Source organism: Eucyclogobius newberryi, unplaced genomic scaffold (assembly GCF_026437365.1).
Source record: "Eucyclogobius newberryi isolate DKJ021-1_F unplaced genomic scaffold, fEucNew1.0.hap1 SCAF_14, whole genome shotgun sequence".
In the NCBI taxonomy this organism is placed as follows: Eukaryota; Metazoa; Chordata; class Actinopteri; order Gobiiformes; family Gobiidae; genus Eucyclogobius; species Eucyclogobius newberryi.
In genome coordinates, this window is record NW_027315768.1 from 36,622,833 (window position 1) to 36,648,067 (window position 25,235).

Genomic DNA, 25,235 nt, shown 5'->3' on the forward strand with positions numbered 1-25,235 from the left:
CAGTAGTACTTCAGTATTGTAGTAGTACTTCAGTAGTGCAGTAGTACTTCAGTATTGCAGTAGTACTTCAGTAGTACTTCAGTATTGTAGTAGTACTTCAGTAGTGCAGTAGTACTTCAGTATTGCAGTAGTACTTCAGTAGTACTTCAGTATTGTAGTAGTACTTCAGTAGTGCAGTAGTACTTCAGTATTGCAGTAGTACTTCAGTAGTACTTCAGTATTGTAGTAGTACTTCAGTAGTGCAGTAGTACTTCAGTATTGCAGTAGTACTTCAGTAGTACTTCAGTATTGTAGTAGTACTTCAGTAGTGCAGTAGTACTTCAGTATTGCAGTAGTACTTCAGTAGTACTTCAGTATTGTAGTAGTACTTAAGTAGTGCAGTAGTACTTCAGTATTGCAGTAGTACTTCAGTAGTACTTCAGTATTGTAGTAGTACTTCAGTAGTGCAGTAGTACTTCAGTATTGCAGTAGTACTTCAGTAGTACTTCAGTATTGTAGTAGTACTTCAGTAGTGCAGTAGTACTTCAGTATTGCAGTAGTACTTCAGTAGTACTTCAGTATTGTAGTAGTACTTCAGTAGTGCAGTAGTACTTCAGTATTGCAGTAGTACTTCAGTGTTAGGAGCTGAGCTGGCACAGCAGGGCCACGCCCCTCCGGACCCAGTGCTCAGGTGGTTCTTCAGTGTTCATCGTCATGGCGATCACGTAGTTTGTGGAGTGTCCGGTGGTGGACAGAGTGCCGCGCCTCTCGCTCGTCTTGTACACCGGCGCCAGGTAACACGGCCTCTGCGGGACGTCCCGCCGCCGACACGGCTTCAGCCACATCTGAGACACAAACCAGCCTCAGGTCATGAGCTGCAGACGATGGTCTCACTCCTGGTTCTGACAGCAGCGTTTGACCATCGACCATAAACATTCTACTGCAGAGGTTAGAATGTGATGTAGGTGTCAGAGGCCCCGCCCTCAGAGGCCCCGCCCTCAGAGGCCCCACCCTCAGCTGCTTTACATTCTATTTATCTGATATGTACCAGTTTGTTCATGTAAAGCAGAGCTCCTCCCCTTGTTCTACAGTAACTTACGGTGTGCCTCAGGGGTCAGTACTGGGTCCAGTTCTGTTTCCTCTTTACATGCTGCCGTTAGGTCACATGATCAGGTCACATGATCAGGTCACATGATCAGACAGACTTAGAGCTCGTGTGAAGGAGATAAAAACCTGGAGGACACTTAATGATCTGCTTCTTAACCCTAAACAAACCAAGGTCATTGTGCTGGAGGTCATTGTGCTGGAGGTCATTGTGCTGGAGGTCATTGTGCTGGAGGTCATTGTGCTGGTCCTAAACATGTACGAGACGCTTTATCTGAGCAGATAGTCTCAGTGAAGCCTCCAGTTCCACTGTGAGAAACCTCAGAGTCTGATTGGACCAGGAGCTCTCATTTAAAGCTCAGATAAATCAAGTCTGTAAAACAGACTCTTTCATCTGTGTAATAAAGATCAAATCCGGCCTAAAAGTGAAGCTGAAACGTCTCCTGCATTTGTAACGTCTCGATTCTCCTTTAACTCCTGCTCACAGCAGGTCCTAAAAGCTCCATAAAAAGCTTTAACTGGTTCAAAATGCAGCAGCAAGATTACTAACAGGAACTAAAAGAAGAGAGCACATTACACCGGTGCTGGAGTCTCTTCACTGGCTCCTGTCCAGTTTAGAATCACATTTAAACTCCTCCTCCTGACTTACAAAGCCATAAATCACATGGCCCCTCCCACCTCAAAGATGCTATAGAACCATCTCATCCAATCAGAGCTCTTCACTCTCTAAATACTGGCCTTCTGGTGGTGCCAAGAGTCTCTAAAAGCACAGTAGGAGGTAGAGCCTTCTGGTGGTGCCAAGAGTCTCTAAAAGCACAGTAAGAGGTAGAGCCTTCTGGTGGTGCCAAGAGTCTCTAAAAGCACAGTAGGAGGTAGAGCCTTCTGGTGGTGCCAAGAGTCTCTAAAAGCACAGTAGGAGGTAGAGCTCATGTCCATGTTAAAGAGGCGACACAGTCTCTTCATTTAAGTCCAGGCTTAAAACGTTCCTCTTGAAATGACTTATGTTCAGGCCAGTGAGGAACAGAAATATAAAGCTACAGTTTCAGCTCCGCTGCCCTAGGAGCAACTCTGGCGGAAGTATGACAGCTTGACCGCTGCGGCCCACATCGACAGTAAACAGACTCAAAAAGTCTCTTGAACTGGGACAATAGAAAGTGGATTAAGAACATCATGAAATCTGAAAACCACGGCCCTGTTTTAAAACATTTAAATAAATCAGATTTTCCTCAATAAATAATGAAGCGTTTGTCTCCAGCTCCTGTCTCTTCTGCTGCATTCTTCAAAACACAAACCTGTCCTCAGTCTGAAGATCTGAAGACAGAACATGTCCCAGTGCATCTCTGAACCAGTCGAGACCTTCGGCGTCCACAGACTTAAGCTTCTGTTTGAAGGTCGAGATCATTTAGACGCAGCAGTGACACAACCATAACAGAGCTGTAAAACCAGGACCTTCTCACACATGAGCTCCAGGACCTTCTCACACATGAGCTCCAGGACCTTCTCACACATGATCTCCAGGACCTTCTCACACATGAGCTCCAGGACCTTCTCACACATGAGCTCCAGGACCTTCTCACACATGAGCTCCAGGACCTTCTCCCACATGAACTCCAGGACCTTCTCACACATGAGCTCCAGGACCTTCTCACACATGAGCTCCAGGACCTTCTCCCACATGAGCTCCAGGACCTTCTCACACATGAGCTCCAGGACCTTCTCCCACATGAGCTCCAGGACCTTCTCACACATGAACTCCAGGACCTTCTCACACATGAGCTCCAGGACCTTCTCACACATGAGCTCCAGGACCTTCTCACACATGAGCTCCAGGACCTTCTCACACATGAGCTCCAGGACCTTCTCACCGGAGGCATCGTGTCCTGCAGCTCTTTGGGCAAAGACTCAGCCAAACGTTTGGTCTTCCGGTCCCATCGGGCGCCCTCCAGGAACAGGCCTCTGATGAACACGCCTGAGGGAGGAGACCACGTGTTACTATGGGACACTTTGATTCACACATCATCTGTGACATCTGTCATAATCTCAGATGGAGGCGGGGCCTGTGTTACTCGAGATTTATGTTTTTATTTGGAAAAATCTATCTCCAAATGTTTGTCCAGGTCATTCTTTGGTTTGTTACATTCATCTTCTCTTAAAGTCACTGACACGTCACGTCTTTGGAGGTGAATAACTTTATGATGTGGATAAAACCAGCGATTACAGAGGCATGAACCATAAACCTGACCTCTGACCTCTGACCTCTGACACATGTCTCGTCCCCTGACCCCTCGTTCACTCCACAGTCAGATCCGGACACTGACATCACTACTTTCTCCTCAGCCCGGGTCATGTGACTCCGGCGTCACTATTGGTCAAATCCGCCAGACACATATTTATGGACTAATTATCAAGCTAAGGTTAGCGGCTAACGCTAGCGACTTTGCGGCTAACGGTTTATTTCAGCTCCTCAGAGTCTTCAGCTTCAGTCTGTTGTGTCCAGCTCTCGCAATGCATTGTGGTCTATATTGGCCGGTCGAGTGACCAGTGCTGGACACTACTTCATGGTGCATTTCTGGACCTGCTGGACATTCGGACGCAACCACAGTTTTAGAGAATTGAAGTGGACTTTCCCTGTTGTGACACAGGTTTCAGATCATTTTACTGCTCACAACAAACCAGAACATCAGTTTTTATGTCGGCTTTATGATTCTTAAAATGTATTAAACTTTATTCAACTTTATTTAACTTTATTTAACTTTATTTAAATGTATTTAACTTTATTTAACTTTATTTAACTTTAAATCCACTTCAGCTCGTCACAAAAAACTAAGACATTTACAGAAAGTCACTGGAACAAAATAACTACTTTGAGAGGCACAAACCATGTTCTTTAGATGTGTTTCTCTTTGTTTTGGCCCTGAGGCCCTCAGCCACACCCACTGAAGTGTTTTGCCCAGGGACACAACAACATCTCACCAGGAGCCGTGTTATTATGAGAGTGAAACGTGTGAAGTCTTTAAACTCTGAGAAACAAACTGTACATTCCTGACCAGGGCAGAACTAAGTCTGGATCAGGGGCCCTGGATCAGGACTGAGGCCCTGGATCAGGACTGAATCAGGACTGGGGCCCTGGATCAGGACTGAGGCCCCGGATCAGGGGCCCTGGATCAGGACTGGGGCCCTGGATCAGGGGCCCTGGATCAGGACTGGGGCCCTGGATCAGGGGCCCTGGATCAGGGGCCCTGGATAAGGGCTGGGGCCCTGGACCAGGGTTATTAGACAGAGATCGTGAAGTTTGCGTCATATTAACACGAGCTTTGAAGAGACTGTTCAGATGAAAAAATATCAAATTCTGGTTCATTTGACAAATCTGCATCTTTATCTTTGTGTTCAAAACTCTGTCCAAAGGCCACGCCCCTTTTATGTTTGAAGAGTAAAGTCTGTTAGAACCATAATAACCATAGAAACCATCATCATTTAGTCACTGTTTGGTGTTCTAGTGGTTTAAATGGGTTTCTTGTAGTTAAATAATTTATCTTTCTCTTTGTCAATATCTTTGACTGCTTAATTGGACCCGATATGTCATTAACTTTTAAAGATGATATAAGTAATATTTCAGATGCCGTTGTTTGTCCACTGAAATGATCCGTGCCACATTTAGACAAAACTATCACGTGTTCATCCTGGTGAGCGTTTGTCAGACTCTGGTTCAGCCGGTTTTTCAGGCTCATTAAAATGACAAATGAAGGAGGAGCAGGAAGTACAGTCTGATTTAAACCTGGAGACTGTCACGGCCCTGTCATTCTGCTCTGGACTCAGAGACATGGCTCAGAGAGGAGTTCAGCAGGACTCTGTGTCCTGTCCCATCTGTTTGGATTTACTGAAGGATCCAGTGACCACACCCTGTGGACACAGCTTCTGCATGGACTGTATTAAAGACCACTGGGACCAACAGAGCCTCAGGTACAGCTGTCCTGTATGTAGAGAGAGCTTCAGCTCCAGACCTGTCCTGGTCAAAAACACAGTGTTAACTGATGTAGTAGAACAGCTGAAGAAGACTGGGCTCACAGCGCCCCCTGCTGACCGCTGCTATGCCGGACCTCAGGATGTGTCCTGTGATGTGTGCACTGGGAGGAAGATGAAAGCTGTCCAGTCCTGTCTGCAGTGTGTGGCTTCATACTGTGAGAGCCACCTCCAGCCTCATTATGATGCTGCAGCGTTTCAGAAACACCAGCTGGTGGCGCCGTCCCACAAGCTCCAGGAAAACATCTGCTCTCAACACCACAAAGTGATGGATTTATTCTGCCGCAGCGACCAGCAGAACATCTGTTACCTCTGCTCTGTGGACCAGCACAAGGGCCACGACATAGTGTCCTCTGCCTCAGAGAGGGCCCAGAAACAGGCAGAGCTGCCGGCCAGGAGGGCCCTGCTGCTCCAGAGCCTCCAGGACAAAGACACAGACCTGAAGAGGCTCAAACAGGAGGCCCAGGACATCAGACGCTCTGCCCAGACAGCAGTGCAGCGCAGCAGGGACAGCTTCAGAGAGATGGTCCTTCTCCTGGAGAAAAGAGGCTCTGAAGTGGAGCAGCAGATCCTCTCCCAGGAGCAGACCCAACTGAGCCCAGTCCAAGAGCTCCAGGACCAACTGCAGCAGGACGTGACTGAGCTGAAGAGGAGCATCTCTGAGCTGGACACACTGTCCCTCACTCCGGATCATAACCAGTTTCTACAGCTCTACGCTTCACTGTCCACAGACACACAGAGCACAGAGCCAGCCAGGATTCAGACAGGGCCCCGGAGCTACTTTGAGGATGTGACCAGAGCTGTGTCAGCGCTCAGGGACAAACTCCAGCTCACTCTGAGTCCACTCCAGGTTTTACTGTCACCAGTTGAACCCAGCTCCAGAGAGGACTTCTTACAATATTATACAGAAATCACTCTGGACCTAAACACAGCTCAGACCAGACTGTCTCTGTCTGATGGAAACAGAAGAGCAACAGTTATGAGAGAAGACCAGAGTTATCCTGATCATTCAGACAGATTCAGTGACATGTGTCAGGTCCTGAGCAGAGAGAGTCTGAGGGGCCGATGTTACTGGGAGGTGGAGTGGAGCGGGACGTGGGTTTATATAGCAGTTTCATACAGAGATATTCAGAGAAAAGGAAACTCTAATGAATGTATATTTGGATTCAATGATAAATCCTGGGCTTAAGTTTGTCACAAAACCGATCCTTTATTTCTGTTTAACTCAGTCCTGTCCCAGGTCTCAGGTCCGGTCTCGTCCAGAATCGGGGTTTACCTGGACCACAGTGCAGGGGTTTTGGAGTTTTACAGCGTCTCTGAACGTAAGATGAGCCTCCTCCACAGAGTCCAGACCACTTTCACTCACTCTCTCTACACTGGAGTCAGGTTTAACTGGAATAATCCTGGAGAAACTGCACATTTCCCTAAACTCAAATAACAGCTTTGTTCTCCTCAGTTAAAATGTGTGACTCTGTATGATGTTTGATACTGAAGGGAATACCAAATATATTAACTTTACTACATTGTATTTCACGGTACTTTGATATACTATTATGCTGAAACTATGAGTTGTTTAGTCCTCACACGCGGACGCACATATCCCATTGTTCCTATATTACGCACTCTTTGATAAGAAGTGGGAGAAGCTGCAGACAAATTCAAGGACAACTCCGTGTGAAACAACGGCGAGTGGAAAATGACTGAGAAGATCAACGAGGCGCCAGCCTTCACCATACGCCCTATATTGAATTGTTATAAAATACGAGTGCCCAGGGAAAGGGCGCGTCCGGACTATGCCCGAGTAAGTCGCCGTCACATTCGATAGGGACAGATGGTAAGAGCTCTGTTGAGCCATGTTAGAATTGTACTGGCAGGAATTAAACATTTGATTGATTCTAACTATTCTGATTCTTGCTCTTTCTTTCATAAACGAGCACGCCAACAATACAAATAATATCTAAACTAAGTACTGATTAATTTTTGCAATATATATTTAAAATGTGTATAAACATGTTGAAATAATTCTTATAAATCTGCTTTTGTTCCTCTGCTCTCTGTGTCACACACACAGGAACCACAACAAAACACAAAAGAACAAACTAAATACCAAAAGAAAAAGAGCTCATGCCAAAAACATGTAAAGAGCCCACAGACTGATCCAAAAAGAGATCAGAGGGTGAAGGGAGAACATGTTCTGGTTAAAAAGTTCCTCTGGTACGGTTGATGTAACCTGGGCATTTACAGACTGAAGTTGGACCACAGTGGCCCACACTGGCCCACATTGGGCACATGCTCACATGTCTCCAGTTCAGTCCAGGTCCCTCTCCTTAAAACAAAGGTAAAAAGGGGGGAAGGTCAGACTGCTCAGGGCTCCGGCAGTGTATCTGCAATTGCCAACGCCTCCTCTGCTGTAGTGAAAGTTCTTATTTTCTCATTCACGTTGATCTTCACCATAAGGCGAGATTTCCCTTTGTCTAAAGGTTTGTGTTTATAGACCACTTGCGCTGAGTAGTCCTCGAGTGAGGCTTTTTGATCCGGGTCGGCCCGCGGCAAGACGCCTGGATTCAGCCATGACTCTCTGTTTGACACTGAAGAAGTGCAGCTTCAGTATAATGGCTCTTGGACGCTGGTTCGGGGCCGGTTTGGGAGCCAGGGAGCGATGTGCGCAGTCCAGCTTTATTTTTCCAGCTTTTGTTGGAGGTTTGAGGTATTGGGGATCCAGGTCTCCATAAACTTGACCACATCTTCACCTTCAGTGTCCTCTGACATTACATCTGTGTTTACGATTGTCCAGGTCGTCCACAGGCAGGACATGTTTCTGGTTCGTTAAATCTGCCACTTTTGTTTGCAAGGCAGAGAGCAGGTCTTTCAAATCAGGGATTTCATTTTCAGCTTTAATTGATCAGTTTTTTTCCAGCAGAGCCACCATAATCACTGGGTCCATCTTGCTCCTGGTCTCCTCTGACGCTGCGCCCAGACCCAGTACGGACAGGGGCTAATTAGCTTAGCTGTAGCATGGCTAGCCCGGCTCTCCGCGGCGTTGTTCTTATTCTTGTTCAGTTTCTTAGACATGTTCCTGAAGTAAGCATCAAAGCTCATTATATGTCTGCTGACACAGAAATATGGAATCTTCTCAGGTGATTCACCGGATCTGACCACCGCCCAACAGACCCGGCTGAGCTAACCTCCAGGAACCCTGAGTCATGGGAATGTGTGCTCAGTCTCTGTTACAGAAATACTTTTTCACAAACAGAGTACTTTCAGCACTCGCGGATACCAGATCTTTATAACGTCCACCATGTCAAAGTGCTGGTTATCCACAGGGAGCGGCTTAGTGCTGGAGAAACTGGTTTCAGGAGGTTAGGAACATTACCACGTGTCCTGGGCACAAATAAACAAGGCCCTGCAGACTGTTCCATCCCACTCAGTTTCAGAATATACTTGGGCCTCAAAACCCGCACCATGGACACAATGGATGGATATCTATGGAACTGGCAGCCGGGGAAACACACAAACTGCTCTGGCATAAACTTTAAATGTTATTTAGAAGGACCTTTACTTTGGTGCTTCATGTTCTTCCTCTTTTTAAAGTTTAGATCCAACTAACTTCAGCTCCTTCATTGGTTTTTCAGTTGCAGTTCAAGCTGCGACTATCGTACTTGCTCTATAGTGTCACATCTCAGGCCTCCACACGTCTGACCCTGTGAGAACAATGACCTGTGAGAACAATGACCTGTGAGAACAATGACCTGTGAGAACAATGACCTGTGAGAACAATGACCTGTGAGAACAATGACCTGTGAGAACAATGACCTGTGAGAACAATGACCTGTGAGAACAATGACCTGTGAGAACAATGACCTTGTGAGAACAATGACCTGTGAGAACAATGACCTGTGAGAACAATGACCTGTGAGAACAATGACCTGTGAGAACAATGACCTGTGAGAACAATGACCTGTGAGAACAATGACCTGTGAGAACAATGACCTGTGAGAACAATGACCTTGTGAGAACAATGACCCTGTGAGAACAATGACCCTGTGAGAACAATGACCCTGTGAGAACAATGACCCTGTGAGAACAAACACAAACATGACTTTGTTCTTGTACATTTGGGAATTGTCAGTGTTTGGCCATCACTTTGTTGAGAAATACAATCGTTTTTGACCCAGAATGTCCCGGCCCAGAATGTCCCGGCCCAGAATGTCCCGGCCCAGAATGTCCCGGCCCAGATTACCATCGTCTGGAGCCGTGTTGTAGGGTCTGTCGTCCAGGACGTGGAAGTGGAAGCCGAGCAGGTCAATGGGAACTTTGTGCTTCTGAGCGAAGTTCTGCTGTGCACCAGTGAGGAACGCCTGAGTGAAGAAGAACCCCGAGATCCAGAACACAGCAGGAGCGCCCTCCTCAAACCAGTCCTGAAACAAGACACCAACAGAGGGTTAGAGGAGGAGAGGAGGAGGTGAAGAGGAGGAGAGGAGGAGGAGGAGGTGAGGAGGATGAGAGGAGGAGGAGTGAGGAGGAGTGAGGAGGAGAGGAGGAGGAGGAGGAGGACAACGAGGAGGACGAAAGGAGGAGTGAGGAGGTGGAGAGGAGCAGTGAGGAGGTGGAGAGGAGGAGTGAGGAGAAACATCAAGCATATTCTTGTGACCTGATTGACACCAGGTGAAGTTTTTTGATGTTTTATTTGATGTTTTTATTCCTCGTTTGTCCCGGCGCAGATCGACACTGTGGACTAAAGTCATCCTCTTGAACCCAGGTGTCCTCCTCACATGTCTGCGGAGTCAGGTGTCCTCCTCACATGTCTGCGGAGTCAGGTGTCCTCCTCACATGTCTCAGGTGTCCTCCTCACATGTCTGCGGAGTCAGGTGTCCTCCTCACATGTCTCAGGTGTCCTCCTCACATGTCTGCGGAGTCAGGTGTCCTCCTCACATGTCTCAGGTGTCCTCCTCACATGTCTGCGGAGTCAGGTGTCCTCCTCACATGTCTGTGGAGTCAGGTGTCCTCCTCACATGTCTGCGGAGTCAGGTGTCCTCCTCACATGTCTGTGGAGTCAGGTGTCCTCCTCACATGTCTCAGGTGTCCTCCTCACATGTCTGCGGAGTCAGGTGTCCTCCTCACATGTCTGTGGAGTCAGGTGTCCTCCTCACATGGTCCTCCTCACATGGTCCTCCTCACGTGGAGACGCAGATCATACTGTTGGAATGTGGAGTTTGAGGCTCAGAAGCATCAGCTCATCATGTGCCTCTCTCAGACTCCAGCAGCGTGACTCCACAAAGGAGGAGGTCATTGTGAGGAGAGCAGGAGGAGGTCAAAGTGAGAAGAGCAGGAGGAGGTCAAAGTGAGAAGAGCAGGAGGAGGTCAAAGTGAGAAGAGCAGGAGGAGGTCAAAGTGAGAAGAGCAGGAGGAGGTCAAAGTGAGAAGAGCAGGAGGAGGTCAAAGTGAGAAGAGCAGGAGGAGGTCAAAGTGAGAAGAGCAGGAGGAGGCTGGGACACTTGTCTTAGGACACAGGATGCTGGGACGTGTGTCTTAGGACACAGGATGCTGGGACACTTGTCTTAGGACACAGGATGCTGGGACATGTGTCTTAGGACACAGGATGCTGGGACATGTGTCTTAGGACACAGGATGCTGGGACACTTGTCTTAGGACACAGAATGCTGGGACTCTTGTCTTAGGACACAGGATGCTGGGACATGTGTCTTAGGACACAGGATGCTGGGACACTTGTCTTAGGACACAGGATGCTGGGACACTTGTCTTAGGACACAGGATGCTGGGACATGTGTCTTAGGACACAGGATGCTGAGACACTTGTCTTAGGACACAGGATGCTGGGACATGTGTCTTAGGACACAGGATGCTGGGACACTTGTCTTAGGACACAGGATGCTGGGACACTTGTCTTAGGACACAGGATGCTGGGACACTTGTCTTAGGACACAGGATGCTGGGACACTTGTCTTAGGACACAGGATACTGGGACACTTGTCTTAGGACACAGGATGCTGGGACATGTGTCTTAGGACACAGGATGCTGGGACATGTGTCTTAGGACACAGGATGCTGGGACACTTGTCTTAGGACACAGGATGCTGGGACACTTGTCTTAGGACATAGGATGCTGGGACATGTGTCTTAGGACACAGGATGCTGGGACATGTGTCTTAGGACACAGGATGCTGGGACACTTGTCTTAGGACACAGGATGCTGGGACATGTGTCTTAGGACACAGGATGCTGGGACATGTGTCTTAGGACACAGGATGCTGGGACACTTGTCTTAGGACACAGGATGCTGGGACACGTGTCTTAGGACACAGGATGCTGGGACACTTGTCTTAGGACACAGGATGCTGGGACATGTGTCTTAGGACACAGGATGCTGGGACATGTGTCTTAGGACACAGGATGCTGGGACACTTGTCTTAGGACACAGGATGCTGGGACATGTGTTGGGACACTTGTCTTAGGACACAGGATGCTGGGACATGTGTCTTAGGACACAGGATGCTGGGACATGTGTCTTAGGACACAGGATGCTGGGACACTTGTCTTAGGACACAGGATGCTGGGACATGTGTCTTAGGACACAGGATGCTGGGACATGTGTCTTAGGACACAGGATGCTGGGACATGTGTCTTAGGACACAGGATGCTGGGACACTTGTCTTAGGACACAGGATGCTGGGACATGTGTCTTAGGACACAGGATGCTGAGACACTTGTCTTAGGACACAGGATGCTGGGACATGTGTCTTAGGACACAGGATGCTGGGACATGTGTCTTGGGACACAGGATGCTGGGACACTTGTCTTAGGACACAGGATGCTGGGACACTTGTCTTAGGACACAGGATGCTGGGACACTTGTCTTAGGACACAGGATACTGGGACACTTGTCTTAGGACACAGGATGCTGGGACATGTGTCTTAGGACACAGGATGCTGGGACATGTGTCTTAGGACACAGGATGCTGGGACACTTGTCTTAGGACACAGGATGCTGGGACACTTGTCTTAGGACATAGGATGCTGGGACATGTGTCTTAGGACACAGGATGCTGGGACACTTGTCTTAGGACACAGGATGCTGGGACATGTGTCTTAGGACACAGGATGCTGGGACATGTGTCTTAGGACACAGGATGCTGGGACACTTGTCTTAGGACACAGGATGCTGGGACATGTGTCTTAGGACACAGGATGCTGGGACATGTGTCTTAGGACACAGGATGCTGGGACACTTGTCTTAGGACACAGGATGCTGGGACATGTGTCTTAGGACACAGGATGCTGGGGAATTGCGGTACTTTACTGAATGTCCCCTCACTCTCTCATCCCCATCTCACCCTGAGGAGGTCTGAGGTGTAGGTGGGACTGAATGTCCAGCAGAGCTTAGTGTCCAGCAGAGCTTAGTGTCCAGCAGAGCTTAGTGTCCAGCAGAGCTTAGTGTCCGGTCTGGTCCGTCTCACAGAGCGGCTCTGGCATCATGTGATTTGTATGAAACAGCGTCACATGTTCTCCAGGTCTGAAGACCCTGAGGAGATGAACTTTGACCTTTACACCAGCAAAACAAAGAGCAGCAGTTTGTCTGCATGACCCTCCAGCTCAGTCCTGACCAGCACCTGGTCCACGCTGGACGCTGGAGCAGAAGACACGCCCACCTCCAGGAACCCTGGGGCCAGTCTTCACTGGTCAAATGTGACTGGGGTCAGTTCCAGGGTCACTGTCAGGGTCAGTTCCGGGGTCAGTGCAAAGGTCAGTGCCGGGGTCAATGCCGGGGTCAGGGTCAATGCCGGGGTCAGGGTCAATGCCGGGGTCAGGGTCAATGCTGGGGTCAGTGCCAGGGTCAATGCCGGGGTCAGGGTCAATGCCGGGGTCAGGGTCAATGCTGGGGTCAGGGTCAATGCTGGGGTCAGTGCCAGGGTCAATGCCGGGGTCAGGGTCAATGCTGGGGTCAGTGCCAGGGTCAATGCCGGGGTCAGGGTCAATGCCCGGGTCAGGGTCAATGCCGGGGTCAGGGTCAATGCTGGGGTCAGGGTCAATGCTGGGGTCAGTGCCAGGGTCAATGCCGGGGTCAGGGTCAATGCCGGGGTCAGGGTCAGTGCCGGGGTCAGGGTCAATGCCGGGGTCAGGGTCAATGCCGGGGTCAGGGTCAGTGCCGGGGTCAGGGTCAGCTGTTGGGGCTGGCTTTGCGCCCTCTGGACACCAGCTGGACGCTGGTGCCACATCTGGTGGTTGTCATGGTGTTTGTGCTTCACCTGGAGGAAGCGGAGCCGCTCCAGGAAGTCGCTGGCGTAGCTGCCCAAAGGTTTGAGGCTCGGGTACGACTTCCTCTTCCACATGGCAGGAACTCGCCCGCTCAGGATGCTGTGGACCACCTCCTCCAGCTCCGCCGACATCACCACCAGACCCTGGCACAGACGAGACACGCTGGTGTGACCGCGGGCGTGCTAGAGTGTGTCAGAGTGTGCCAGGGTGTGCCAGAGTGTGCCAGAGTGTGCCAGGGTGTGCCAGTGTGTGTCAGAGTGTGTCAGAGTGTGCCAGTGTGTGCCAGTGTGTGTCAGAGTGTGTCAGAGTGTGTCAGAGTGTGCCAGTGTGTGCCAGTGTGTGTCAGAGTGTGTCAGAGTGTGTCAGAGTGTGCCAGGGCGTGCCAGAGTGTGCCAGAGTGTGCCAGGGCGTGCCATTGTGTGCCAGAGTGTGTCAGAGTGTGCCAGAGTGTGTCAGAGTGTGCCAGGGCGTGTCAGAGTGTGCCAGAGTGTGTCAGGGTGTGCCAGTGTGTGTCAGAGTGTGCCAGAGTGTGTCAGAGTGTGCCAGTGTGTGTCAGAGTGTGCCAGAGTGTGTCAGAGTGTGCCAGGGCGTGTCAGAGTGTGCCAGAGTGTGTCAGGGTGTGCCAGTGTGTGTCAGAGTGTGCCAGGGCGTGCCAGTGTGTGTCAGAGTGTGTCAGAGTGTGTCAGAGTGTGCCATTGTGTGCCAGAGTGTGTCAGAGTGTGCCAGGGTGTGCCAGTGTGTGTCAGGGTGTGCCAGGCCCAGCCAAACAGAGAGCACACTCAAAACTATTAGTCATTTTGAATAATCCTATGTATATCCTAGAGTGAGACATGTTTCCACAGGAGGAAACCAGGACGGGCCCCAGGACGGGCCCCAGGACGGGCCCCAGGACGAGCGTCTGGGTGGCACTGGGAGAGCGGGCGCTTCAGAAGTTTCCTCTTTGCACAAGCACATTTCATTTGAGCATCAAAAACCTTCTAATTTAGCAAATCTCACACAAAAAACACTTTCTAAACACAACAAAGACTAAAAAATACATACTAATATGAAACGTGAGCTTAAAACGTCAAATATATATATATATATTTATATATATATATATATATATATATATCAGAAAACCCAATATCCACAGTCCTGGTTTAGTCCTGGTTTAGTCCTGGTTTAGTCCTGGTTTAGACTTGGTTTAGTCCTGGTTTAGACCTGGTTTAGTCCTGGTTTAGACCTGGTTTAGTCCTGGTTTAGACCTGGTTTAGTCCTGGTTTAGACCTGGTTTAGACCTGGTTTAGTCCTGGTTTAGACTTGGTTTAGTCCTGGTTTAGTCCTGGTTTAGTCCTGGTTTAGACTTGGTTTAGTCCTGGTTTAGACCTGGTTTAGTCCTGGTTTAGACCTGGTTTAGACTTGGTTTAGTCCTGGTTTAGACCTGGTTTAGTCCTGGTTTAGTCCTGGTTTAGACCTGGTTTAGACCTGGTTTAGACTTGGTTTAGTCCTGGTTTAGACCTGGTTTAGTCCTGGTTTAGTCCTGGTTTAGACTTGGTTTAGTCCTGGTTTAGACCTGGTTTAGTCCTGGTTTAGACCTGGTTTAGTCCTGGTTTAGACCTGGTTTAGACCTGGTTTAGTCCTGGTTTAGACCTGGTTTAGTCCTGGTTTAGTCCTGGTTTAGTCTTTAAATGACAGAAGGTTGGTCACAGGTTTGTGAAGCTGCAGAAGCCGAAGGGCGAAAGAAAACAGAAAACAACTGTAGAAAAAACATGTGACGGAAGAAAAAGGTCAAAAGAACAGAAGAGGTTGAGTCTGTGGGAAAGACCAGAGACCAGATTCTGCTCATGGGCACAACAACAGTGCCAAAAGGAAAAGAGTCTTAGTCCTGGTTTTGTCCAGTCTTAGTCCTGGTTTAGTCCAGTCTTAGTCCTGGTTTTGTCCAGTCTTAGTCCGCGCGTCGTCATGGTGTTGTCGTTGTCTCGTGGTGGTGTCATCGTGGTTGTTGGCGCTAGTGTTGGTGTTGGTGCTGGTGTTTGTGTTTGTGTTGGTGCTGGTGTTTGTGTTTGTGTTGGTGCTGGTGTTGGTGTTGGTGCTGGTGTTGGTGCTGGTGACGGTGTCGGTGCTGGTGTTGGTGTTGGTACTAGTGTTGGTGTTGGTATTGGTGTTGGTGCTGGTGTTGGTGCTGGTGTTGGTGCTGGTGACGGTGTTGGTACTGGTGCTGGTGTTGGTGTTGGTGCTGGTGTTGGTGCTGGTGACGGTGTCGGTGCTGGTGTCGGTGTCGGTGTTGGTGCTAGTGTTGGTGTTGGTGTTGGTGCTAGTGTTGGTGTTGGTTTTGGTTTTGGTGCTGGTGCTGGTGTTGGTGTTGGTGCTAGTGTTGGTTTTGGTTTTGGTGCTGGTGCTGGTGTTGGTGTTGGTGCCGGTGCCGGTGTTGGTGTTGGTGTTGGAGCTGGTGTTGGTGTTGGAGCTGGTGTTGGTGTTGTTGCTGGTGTTGGTGTTGTTGCTGGTGTTGGTGTTGGAGCTGGTGTTGGTGTTGGTGCTGGTGTTGGTGTAGGTGTAGGAGCTGGTGTTGGTGCTGGTGTTGGTGTTGGTGTTGGTGCTGGTGCTGGTGTTGGTGCTGGTGACGGTGTTGGTACTGGTGCTGGTGTTGGTGTTGGTGCTGGTGTTGGTGCTGGTGACGGTGTCGGTGCTGGTATCGGTGTCGGTGTTGGTGCTAGTGTTGGTGTTGGTGTTGGTGCTAGTGTTGGTGTTGGTTTTGGTTTTGGTGCTGGTGCTGGTGTTGGTGTTGGTGCTAGTGTTGGTTTTGGTTTTGGTGCTGGTGCTGGTGTTGGTGTTGTTGCTGGTGTTGGTGTTGTTGCTGGTGTTGGTGTTGTTGCTGGTGTAGGTGTAGGAGCTGGTGTTGGTGTTGGTGTTGGTGCTGGTGTTGGAGCTGGTGTTGGTGCTGGTGTTGGTGTTGGTGTAGGTGTTGGAGCTGGTGTTGGTGTTGGTGCTGGTGTTGGTGCTGGTGTTGGTGTTGGTGTTGATATTGGTGTTGGTGCTGGTGTTGGTGTTGGAGCTGGTGTTGGTGTTGGTGCTGGTGTTGGTGCTGGTGTTGGAGCTGGTGTTGGTGTTGGTGTTGGTGTTGGTCTTGGTGTTGGTGTTGAAGCTGGTGTTGGTGTATGTGCTGGTGTTGGTGCTGGTGTTGGTGTTGGTGTTGGTGCTGGTGTTGGTGCTGGTGTTGGTGCTGGTGCTGGTATTGTTGCTGGTGTTGGAGCTGGTGCTGGTGTTGGTGTTGGTGTTGGTGCTGGTGTTGGTGTTTGAGCTGGTGTTGGTGTTGGTCTTGGTGTTGGTGTTGAAGCTGGTGTTGGTGTATGTGCTGGTGTTGGTGCTGGTGTTGGTGTTGGTGTTGGTGCTGGTGTTGGTGCTGGTGTTGGTGTTGGTGCTGGTGTTGGTGTTGGTGCTGGTATTGTTGCTGGTGTTGGAGCTGGTGCTGGTGTTGGTGTTGGTGCTGGTGTTGGTGTTTGAGCTGGTGTTGGTGTTGGTGTTGGAGCTGGTGTTGGAGCTGGTGTTGGTGCTGGTGCTGGTGTTGGTGTTGGTGTAGGTGTTGGAGCTGGTGTTGGTGTTGGTGTTGGAGCTGGTGTTGGTGCTGGTGTTGGTGTAGGTGTTGGTGCTGGTGTTGGTGTTGGTGTTGGTGTTGGTGCTGGTGTTGGTGTTGGTGTTGGTGTTGGAGCTGGAGTTGGTGTTGGTAGTGGTGTTGGTGTTGGTGTTGGAGCTGGTGTTGGAGCTGGTGATGGAGTTGGAGCTGGTGCTGGTGTTGGTGTTGGAGCTGGTGTTGGTGCTGGTGTTGGTGCTGGTGTTGGTGTTGTTGCTGGTGTTGGTGTTGTTGCTGGTGTTGGTGTTGTTGCTGGTGTTGGTGTTGTTGCTGGTGTAGGTGTAGGAGCTGGTGTTGGTGTTGGTGTTGGTGCTGGTGTTGGAGCTGGTGTCGGGACTAAAGCAGGACTAAAGCAGGACTAAAGCAGGTCTAAAACAGGAATAAAGCAGGTCTAAAACAGGAATAAAGCAGGACTAAAGCAGGTCTAAAGCAGGTCTAAAGCAGGTCTAAAGCAGGACTAAAGCAGGACTAAAGCAGGTCTAAAACAGGAATAAAGCAGGACTAAAACAGGACTAAAGCAGGACTAAAACAGGACTAAAGCAGGACTAAAGCAGGACTAAAGCAGGACTAAAGCAGGTCTAAAGCAGGTCTAAAGCAGGACTAAAGCAGGTCTAAAGCAGGACTAAAGCAGGACTAAAGCAGGTCTAAAGCAGGACTAAAGCAGGTCTAAAGCAGGACTAAACCAGGACTAAAGCAGGTCTAAAGCAGGACTAAAGCAGGACTAAAGCAGGTCTAAAGCAGGTCTAAAGCAGGACTAAAGCAGGACTAAAGCAGGTCTAAAGATGGTCTAAAGCAGGACTAAAGCAGGTCTAAAGATGGTCTAAAGCAGGACTAAACCAGGACTAAAGCAGGTCTAAAGATGGTCTAAAGCAGGAATAAAGCAGGACTAAAACAGGACTAAAGCAGGACTAAAGCAGGACTAAAGCAGGACTAAACCAGGACTAAAGCAGGTCTAAAGCAGGACTAAAGCAGGACTAAAGCAGGTCTAAAGCAGGTCTAAAGCAGGTCTAAAGCAGGACTAAAGCAGGACTAAAGCAGGACTAAAGCAGGTCTAAAGCAGGTCTAAAGCAGGTCTAAAGCAGGACTAAAGCAGGTCTAAAGCAGGACTAAACCAGGACTAAAGCAGGAATAAAGCAGGTCTAAAGCAGGACTAAAGCAGGACTAAAGCAGGTATAAAGCAGGACTAAAGCAGGTCTAAAGCAGGACTAAAACAGGAATAAAGCAGGACTAAAACAGGACTAAAACAGGAATAAAGCAGGACTAAAGCAGGACTAAAGCAGGTCTAAAGCAGGACTAAAACAGGAATAAAGCAGGACTAAAACAGGACTAAAGCAGGACTAAAGCAGGACTAAAGCAGGACTAAAGCAGGTCTAAAGCAGGTCTAAAGCAGGACTAAAGCAGGTCTAAAGCAGGACTAAACCAGGACTAAAGCAGGTCTAAAGCAGGACTAAAGCAGGACTAAAGCAGGTCTAAAGCAGGTCTAAAGCAGGACTAAAGCAGGTCTAAACCAGGACTAAACCAGGACTAAAGCAGGTCTAAAGATGGTCTAAAGCAGGAATAAAGCAGGACTAAAACAGGACTAAAGCAGGACTAAAGCAGGACTAAAGCAGGACTAAAGCAGGTCTAAAGCAGGACTAAAGCAGGACTAAAGCAGGTCTAAAGCAGGTCTAAAGCAGGTCTAAAGCAGGACTAAAGCAGGACTAAACCAGGACTAAAGCAGGTCTAAAGCAGGACTAAAACAGGACTAAAGCAGGACTAAAGCAGGTCTAAAGCAGGTCTAAAGCAGGTCTAAAGCAGGACTAAAGCAGGATTAAAGCAGGACTAAAGCAGGACTAAAGCAGGACTAAACCAGGTCTAAAGCAGGACTAAAGCAGGACTGAGCAGGATTAAAGCAGGACTAAAGCAGGACTAAAGCAGGACTAAAGCAGGTCTAAAGCAGGTCTAAAGCAGGTCTAAAGCAGGTCTAAAGCAGGACTAAAGCAGGACTAAAGCAGGACTAAAGCAGGACTAAAGCAGGTCTAAAGCAGGTCTAAAGCAGGTCTAAAGCAGGTCTAAAGCAGGTCTAAAGCAGGACTAAACCAGGACTAAAGCAGGAATAAAGCAGGTCTAAAGCAGGACTAAAGCAGGACTAAAGCAGGTATAAAGCAGGACTAAAGCAGGTCTAAAGCAGGACTAAAACAGGAATAAAGCAGGACTAAAACAGGACTAAAACAGGAATAAAGCAGGACTAAAGCAGGACTAAAGCAGGTCTAAAGCAGGACTAAAGCAGGACTAAAGCAGGTCTAAAGCAGGACTAAAGCAGGACTAAAGCAGGTATAAAGCAGGACTAAAACAGGAATAAAGCAGGACTAAAACAGGACTAAAACAGTAATAAAGCAGGACTAAAACAGGAATAAAGCAGGACTAAAGCAGGTCTAAACCAGGACTAAAGCAGGTCTAAAGCAGGACTAAAACAGGAATAAAGCAGGACTAAAACAGGAATAAAGCAGGACTAAAACAGGACTAAAGCAGGACTAAAACAGGAATAAAGCAGGACTAAAACAGGAATAAAGCAGGACTAAAGCAGGTCTAAACCATGACTAAAGCAGGTCTAAAGCAGGACTAAAACAGGAATAAAGCAGGTCTAAAGCAGGTCTAAAGCAGGACTAAAGCAGGACTAAAGCAGAACTAAAACAGGAATAAAGCAGGACTAAAACAGGAATAAATCAGGACTAAAGCAGGACTAAAGCAGGACTAAAGCAGGACTAAAACAAGAATAAAGCAGGACTAAAACAGGAATAAAGCAGGAATAAAGCAGGACTAAAGCAGGACTAAAGCAGGTCTAAAGCAGAACTAAAACAGGAATAAAGCAGGACTAAAACAGGAATAAAGCAGGAATAAAGCAGGACTAAAGCAGGACTAAAACAGGAATAAAGCAGGACTAAAGCAGGACTAAAACAGGAATAAAGCAGGAATAAAGCAGGACTAAAGCAGGACTAAAACAGGAATAAAGCAGGACTAAAGCAGGACTAAAGCAGGACTAAAACAGGAATAAAGCAGGACTAAAGCAGGTCTAAAGCAGGACTAAAGCTGGACTAAAGCAGGACTAAAGCAGGACTAAAACAGGACTAAAGCAGGACTAAAGCAGGACTAAAACAGGAATAAAGCAGGACTAAAGCAGGACTAAAGCAGGAATAAAGCAGGAATAAAGCAGGACTAAAACAGGAATAAAGCAGGACTAAAACAGGACTAAAACAGGAATAAAGCAGGACTAAAGCAGGACTAAAGCAGGTCTAAAGCAGGAATAAAGCAGGACTAAAACTGGAATAAAGCAGGACTAAAACAGGACTAAAACAGGACTAAAGCAGGTCTAAAGCAGGACTAAAGCAGGACTAAAGCAGGACTAAAGCAGGTATAAAGCAGGACTAAAACAGGAATAAAGCAGGACTAAAACAGGACTAAAACAGGAATAAAGCAGGACTAAAACAGGAATAAAGCAGGACTAAAACAGGACTAAAGCAGGACTAAAACAGGAATAAAGCAGGACTAAAACAGGAATAAAGCAGGACTAAAGCAGGTCTAAACCATGACTAAAGCAGGTCTAAAGCAGGACTAAAACAGGAATAAAGCAGGTCTAAAGCAGGTCTAAAGCAGGACTAAAGCAGGACTAAAGCAGAACTAAAACAGGAATAAAGCAGGACTAAAACAGGAATAAATCAGGACTAAAGCAGGACTAAAGCAGGACTAAAGCAGGACTAAAACAAGAATAAAGCAGGACTAAAACAGGAATAAAGCAGGAATAAAGCAGGACTAAAGCAGGTCTAAAGCAGAACTAAAACAGGAATAAAGCAGGACTAAAACAGGAATAAAGCAGGAATAAAGCAGGACTAAAGCAGGACTAAAACAGGAATAAAGCAGGAATAAAGCAGGACTAAAACAGGAATAAAGCAGGACTAAAGCAGGACTAAAACAGGAATAAAGCAGGACTAAAGCAGGACTAAAACAGGAATAAAGCAGGAATAAAGCAGGACTAAAGCAGGACTAAAACAGGAATAAAGCAGGACTAAAGCAGGACTAAAGCAGGACTAAAACAGGAATAAAGCAGGACTAAAGCAGGTCTAAAGCAGGACTAAAGCTGGACTAAAGCAGGACTAAAGCAGGACTAAAACAGGACTAAAGCAGGACTAAAGCAGGACTAAAACAGGAATAAAGCAGGACTAAAGCAGGACTAAAGCAGGAATAAAGCAGGAATAAAGCAGGACTAAAACAGGAATAAAGCAGGACTAAAGCAGGACTAAAACAGGAATAAAGCAGGACTAAAGCAGGACTAAAGCAGGTCTAAAGCAGGAATAAAGCAGGACTAAAACTGGAATAAAGCAGGACTAAAACAGGACTAAAACAGGACTAAAGCAGGTCTAAAGCAGGACTAAAACAGGACTAAAGCAGGTCTAAAGCAGGTCTAAAGCAGGACTAAAGCAGGACTAAAACAGGAATAAAGCAGGACTAAAGCAGGACTAAAGCAGGTCTAAAGCAGGACTAAAGCAGGACTAAAGCAGGACTAAAGCAGGTCTAAAGCAGGTCTAAAGCAGGACTAAAGCAGGACTAAAGCAGGACTAAAGCAGGTCTAAAGCAGGACTAAAGCAGGACTAAAACAGGAATAAAGCAGGACTAAAGCAGGACTAAAGCAGGTCTAAAGCAGGACTAAAGCAGGTCTAAAGCAGGACTAAAGCAGGTCTAAAGCAGGACTAAAGCAGGACTAAAACAGGAATAAAGCAGGACTAAAACAGGAATAAAGCAGGACTAAAGCAGGACTAAAACAGGAATAAAGCAGGACTAAAGCAGGTCTAAAGCAGGACTAAAGCAGGTCTAAAGCAGGACTAAAGCAGGTCTAAAGCAGGACTAAAGCAGGTCTAAAGCAGGACTAAAGCAGGTCTAAAGCAGGACTAAAGCAGGTCTAAAGCAGGACTAAAGCAGGACTAAAACAGGAATAAAGCAGGACTAAAGCAGGACTAAAGCAGGTCTAAAGCAGGACTAAAGCAGGACTAAAGCAGGTCTAAAGCAGGTCTAAAGCAGGTCTAAAGCAGGACTAAAGCAGGTCTAAAGCAGGACTAAAGCAGGACTAAAACAGGAATAAAGCAGGACTAAAGCAGGTCTAAAGCAGGACTAAAACAGGACTAAAACAGGACTAAAGCAGGACTAAAGCAGGTCTAAAGCAGGACTAAAGCAGGTCTAAAGCAGGACTAAAGCTGGACTAAAGCAGGACTAAAGCAGGACTAAAGCAGGACTAAAGCAGGTCCAAACCAGGACTAAAGCAGGTCTAAAGCAGGACTAAAACAGGAATAAAGCAGGAATAAAGCAGGTCTAAAGCAGGACTAAAGCAGGACTAAAACAGGAATAAAGCAGGACTAAAGCAGGTCTAAAACAGGACTAAAACAGGACTAAAGCAGGACTAAAGCAGGACTAAAACTGGAATAAAGCAGGACTAAAACAGGACTAAAACAGGACTAAAGCAGGTCTAAAGCAGGACTAAAACAGGACTAAAACTGGAATAAAGCAGGACTAAAACAGGACTAAAGCAGGACTAAAGCAGGACTAAAGCAGGACTAAAGCAGGTCTAAAGCAGGACTAAAGCAGGACTAAAGCAGGACTAAACCAGGACTAAAGCAGGTCTAAAGCAGGACTAAAGCAGGTCTAAAGCAGGTCCAAAGCAGGACTAAAGCAGGACTAAAACAGGAATAAAGCAGGAATAAAGCAGGACTAAAGCAGGACTAAAGCAGGACTAAAGCAGGACTAAAGCAGGTCTAAAGCAGGACTAAATCAGGTCTAAAGCAGGACTAAAGCCAGACTAAACCAGGTCTAAAGCAGGACTAAAGCAGGACTAAAGCAGGTCTAAAGCAGGACTAAAGCAGGACTAAAGCAGGTCTAAAGCAGGACTAAAGCAGGTCTAAAGCAGGACTAAAGCAGGACTAAAGCAGGTCTAAAGCAGGACTAAAGCAGGACTAAAACAGGAATAAAGCAGGACTAAAGCAGGACTAAAGCAGGTCTAAAGCAGGACTAAAGCAGGACTAAAGCAGGACTAAAGCAGGTCTAAAGCAGGACTAAAGCAGGACTAAAACAGGACTAAAGCAGGTCTAAAGCAGGACTAAAGCAGGACTAAAACAGGAATAAAGCAGGTCTAAAGCAGGACTAAAGCAGGACTAAAACAGGAATAAAGCAGGACTAAAGCAGGACTAAAGCAGGTCTAAAGCAGGACTAAAGCAGGACTAAAGCAGGACTAAAGCAGGTCTAAAGCAGGACTAAAGCAGGACTAAAGCAGGACTAAAGCAGGTCTAAAGCAGGACTAAAGCAGGACTAAAACAGGAATAAAGCAGGTCTAAAGCAGGTCTAAAGCAGGACTAAAGCAGGTCTAAAGCAGGACTAAAGCAGGACTAAAGCAGGTCTAAAGCAGGACTAAAGCAGGTCTAAAGCAGGACTAAAGCAGGTCTAAAGCAGGACTAAAGCAGGACTAAAGCAGGTCTAAAGCAGGACTAAAACAGGTCTAAAGCAGGACTAAAGCAGGACTAAAGCAGGACTAAAGCAGGTCTAAAGCAGGACTAAAACAGGAATAAAGCAGGACTAAAGCAGGACTAAAGCAGGACTAAAGCAGGTCTAAAGCAGGACTAAAACAGGTCTAAAGCAGGACTAAAGCAGGACTAAAGCAGGACTAAAGCAGGACTAAAGCAGGTCTAAAGCAGGACTAAAGCAGGACTAAAGCAGGTCTAAAGCAGGACTAAAGCAGGTCTAAAGCAGGACTAAAGCAGGACTAAAGCAGGTCTAAAGCAGGACTAAAGCAGGTCTAAAGCAGATCTAAAGCAGGTCTAAAGCAGGACTAAAGCAGGACTAAAGCAGGACTAAAACAGGACTAAAGCAGATCTGAACCAGGTCTAAAGCAGGTCTAAAGCAGGACTAAAGCAGGACTAAAGCAGGTCTAAAGCAGGACTAAAGCAGGTCTAAAGCAGATCTAAAGCAGGACTAAAGCAGGACTAAAGCAGGACTAAAGCAGGTCTAAAGCAGGACTAAAGCAGGTCTAAAGCAGGACTAAAGCAGGTCTAAAGCAGGTCTAAAGCAGGTCTAAAACAGGTCTAAAGCAGGACTAAAGCAGGACTAAAGCAGGACTAAAGCAGGTCTAAAGCAGGACTAAAGCAGGACTAAAACAGGAATAAAGCAGGACTAAAGCAGGACTAAAGCAGGACTAAAGCAGGTCTAAAGCAGGACTAAAACAGGACTAAAACAGGAATAAAGCAGGTCTAAAGCAGGTCTAAAGCAGGACTAAAGCAGGACTAAAGCAGGACTAAAACAGGACTAAAGCAGGTAAAAAGCAGGACTAAAGCAGGTCTAAAGCAGGACTAAAACAGGACTAAAGCAGATCTGAACCAGGTCTAAAGCAGGACTAAAGCAGGTCTAAAGCAGGTCTAAAGCAGGACTAAAGCAGGACTAAAGCAGGTCTAAAGCAGGACTAAAGCAGGTCTAAAGCAGGACTAAAGCAGGACTAAAGCAGGTCTAAAGCAGGACTAAAGCAGGACTAAAGCAGGTCTAAAGCAGGACTAAAACAGGAATAAAGCAGGTCTAAAGCAGGTCTAAAGCAGGACTAAAGCAGGACTAAAGCAGGACTAAAACAGGACTAAAGCAGGTCTAAAGCAGGACTAAAGCAGGACTAAAGCAGGACTAAAGCAGGTCTAAAGCAGGACTAAAGCAGGTCTAAAGCAGGACTAAAGCAGGACTAAAACAGGAATAAAGCAGGTCTAAAGCAGGTCTAAAGCAGGACTAAAGCAGGACTAAAGCAGGTCTAAAGCAGGACTAAAACATGTCTAAAGCAGGACTAAAGCAGGACTAAAGCAGGACTAAAGCAGGTCTAAAGCAGGACTAAAACAGGAATAAAGCAGGACTAAAGCAGGACTAAAGCAGGACTAAAGCAGGTCTAAAGCAGGACTAAAACAGGTCTAAAGCAGGACTAAAGCAGGACTAAAGCAGGACTAAAGCAGGACTAAAGCAGGTCTAAAGCAGGACTAAAGCAGGACTAAAGCAGGTCTAAAGCAGGACTAAAGCAGGTCTAAAGCAGGACTAAAGCAGGACTAAAGCAGGTCTAAAGCAGGACTAAAGCAGGTCTAAAGCAGATCTAAAGCAGGTCTAAAGCAGGACTAAAGCAGGACTAAAGCAGGACTAAAACAGGACTAAAGCAGATCTGAACCAGGTCTAAAGCAGGACTAAAGCAGGACTAAAGCAGGACTAA

At 47.4% G+C, this 25,235-nt stretch overlaps 2 protein-coding genes across 2 annotated transcripts in view; one reads left to right on the forward strand and one right to left on the reverse strand.

The window, feature by feature from the left end:
- Positions 1-602: 602 nt before the first annotated feature.
- Positions 603-25,235, reverse strand: part of dnah7 (dynein, axonemal, heavy chain 7) — a 199,295-nt gene continuing 174,662 nt past the window's right edge. Inside the window, exons 58-61 of the mRNA XM_072443992.1 lie at positions 13,368-13,520; positions 9,344-9,521; positions 2,949-3,052; positions 603-824 (exon numbers count right to left, since the gene is read on the reverse strand). Of these exons, the coding sequence (XP_072300093.1) occupies positions 618-824; positions 2,949-3,052; positions 9,344-9,521; positions 13,368-13,520 (642 nt within the window). The 3' untranslated portion in view covers positions 603-617. The remainder of the gene's footprint in view (positions 825-2,948; positions 3,053-9,343; positions 9,522-13,367; positions 13,521-25,235) is intronic.
- Positions 4,889-6,568, forward strand: LOC140360046 (E3 ubiquitin/ISG15 ligase TRIM25-like). The gene has a single exon (XM_072445361.1). It carries the CDS (start codon positions 4,904-4,906, stop codon positions 6,290-6,292), a length of 1,389 nt encoding a protein of 462 aa, XP_072301462.1. The 5' UTR covers positions 4,889-4,903; the 3' UTR covers positions 6,293-6,568.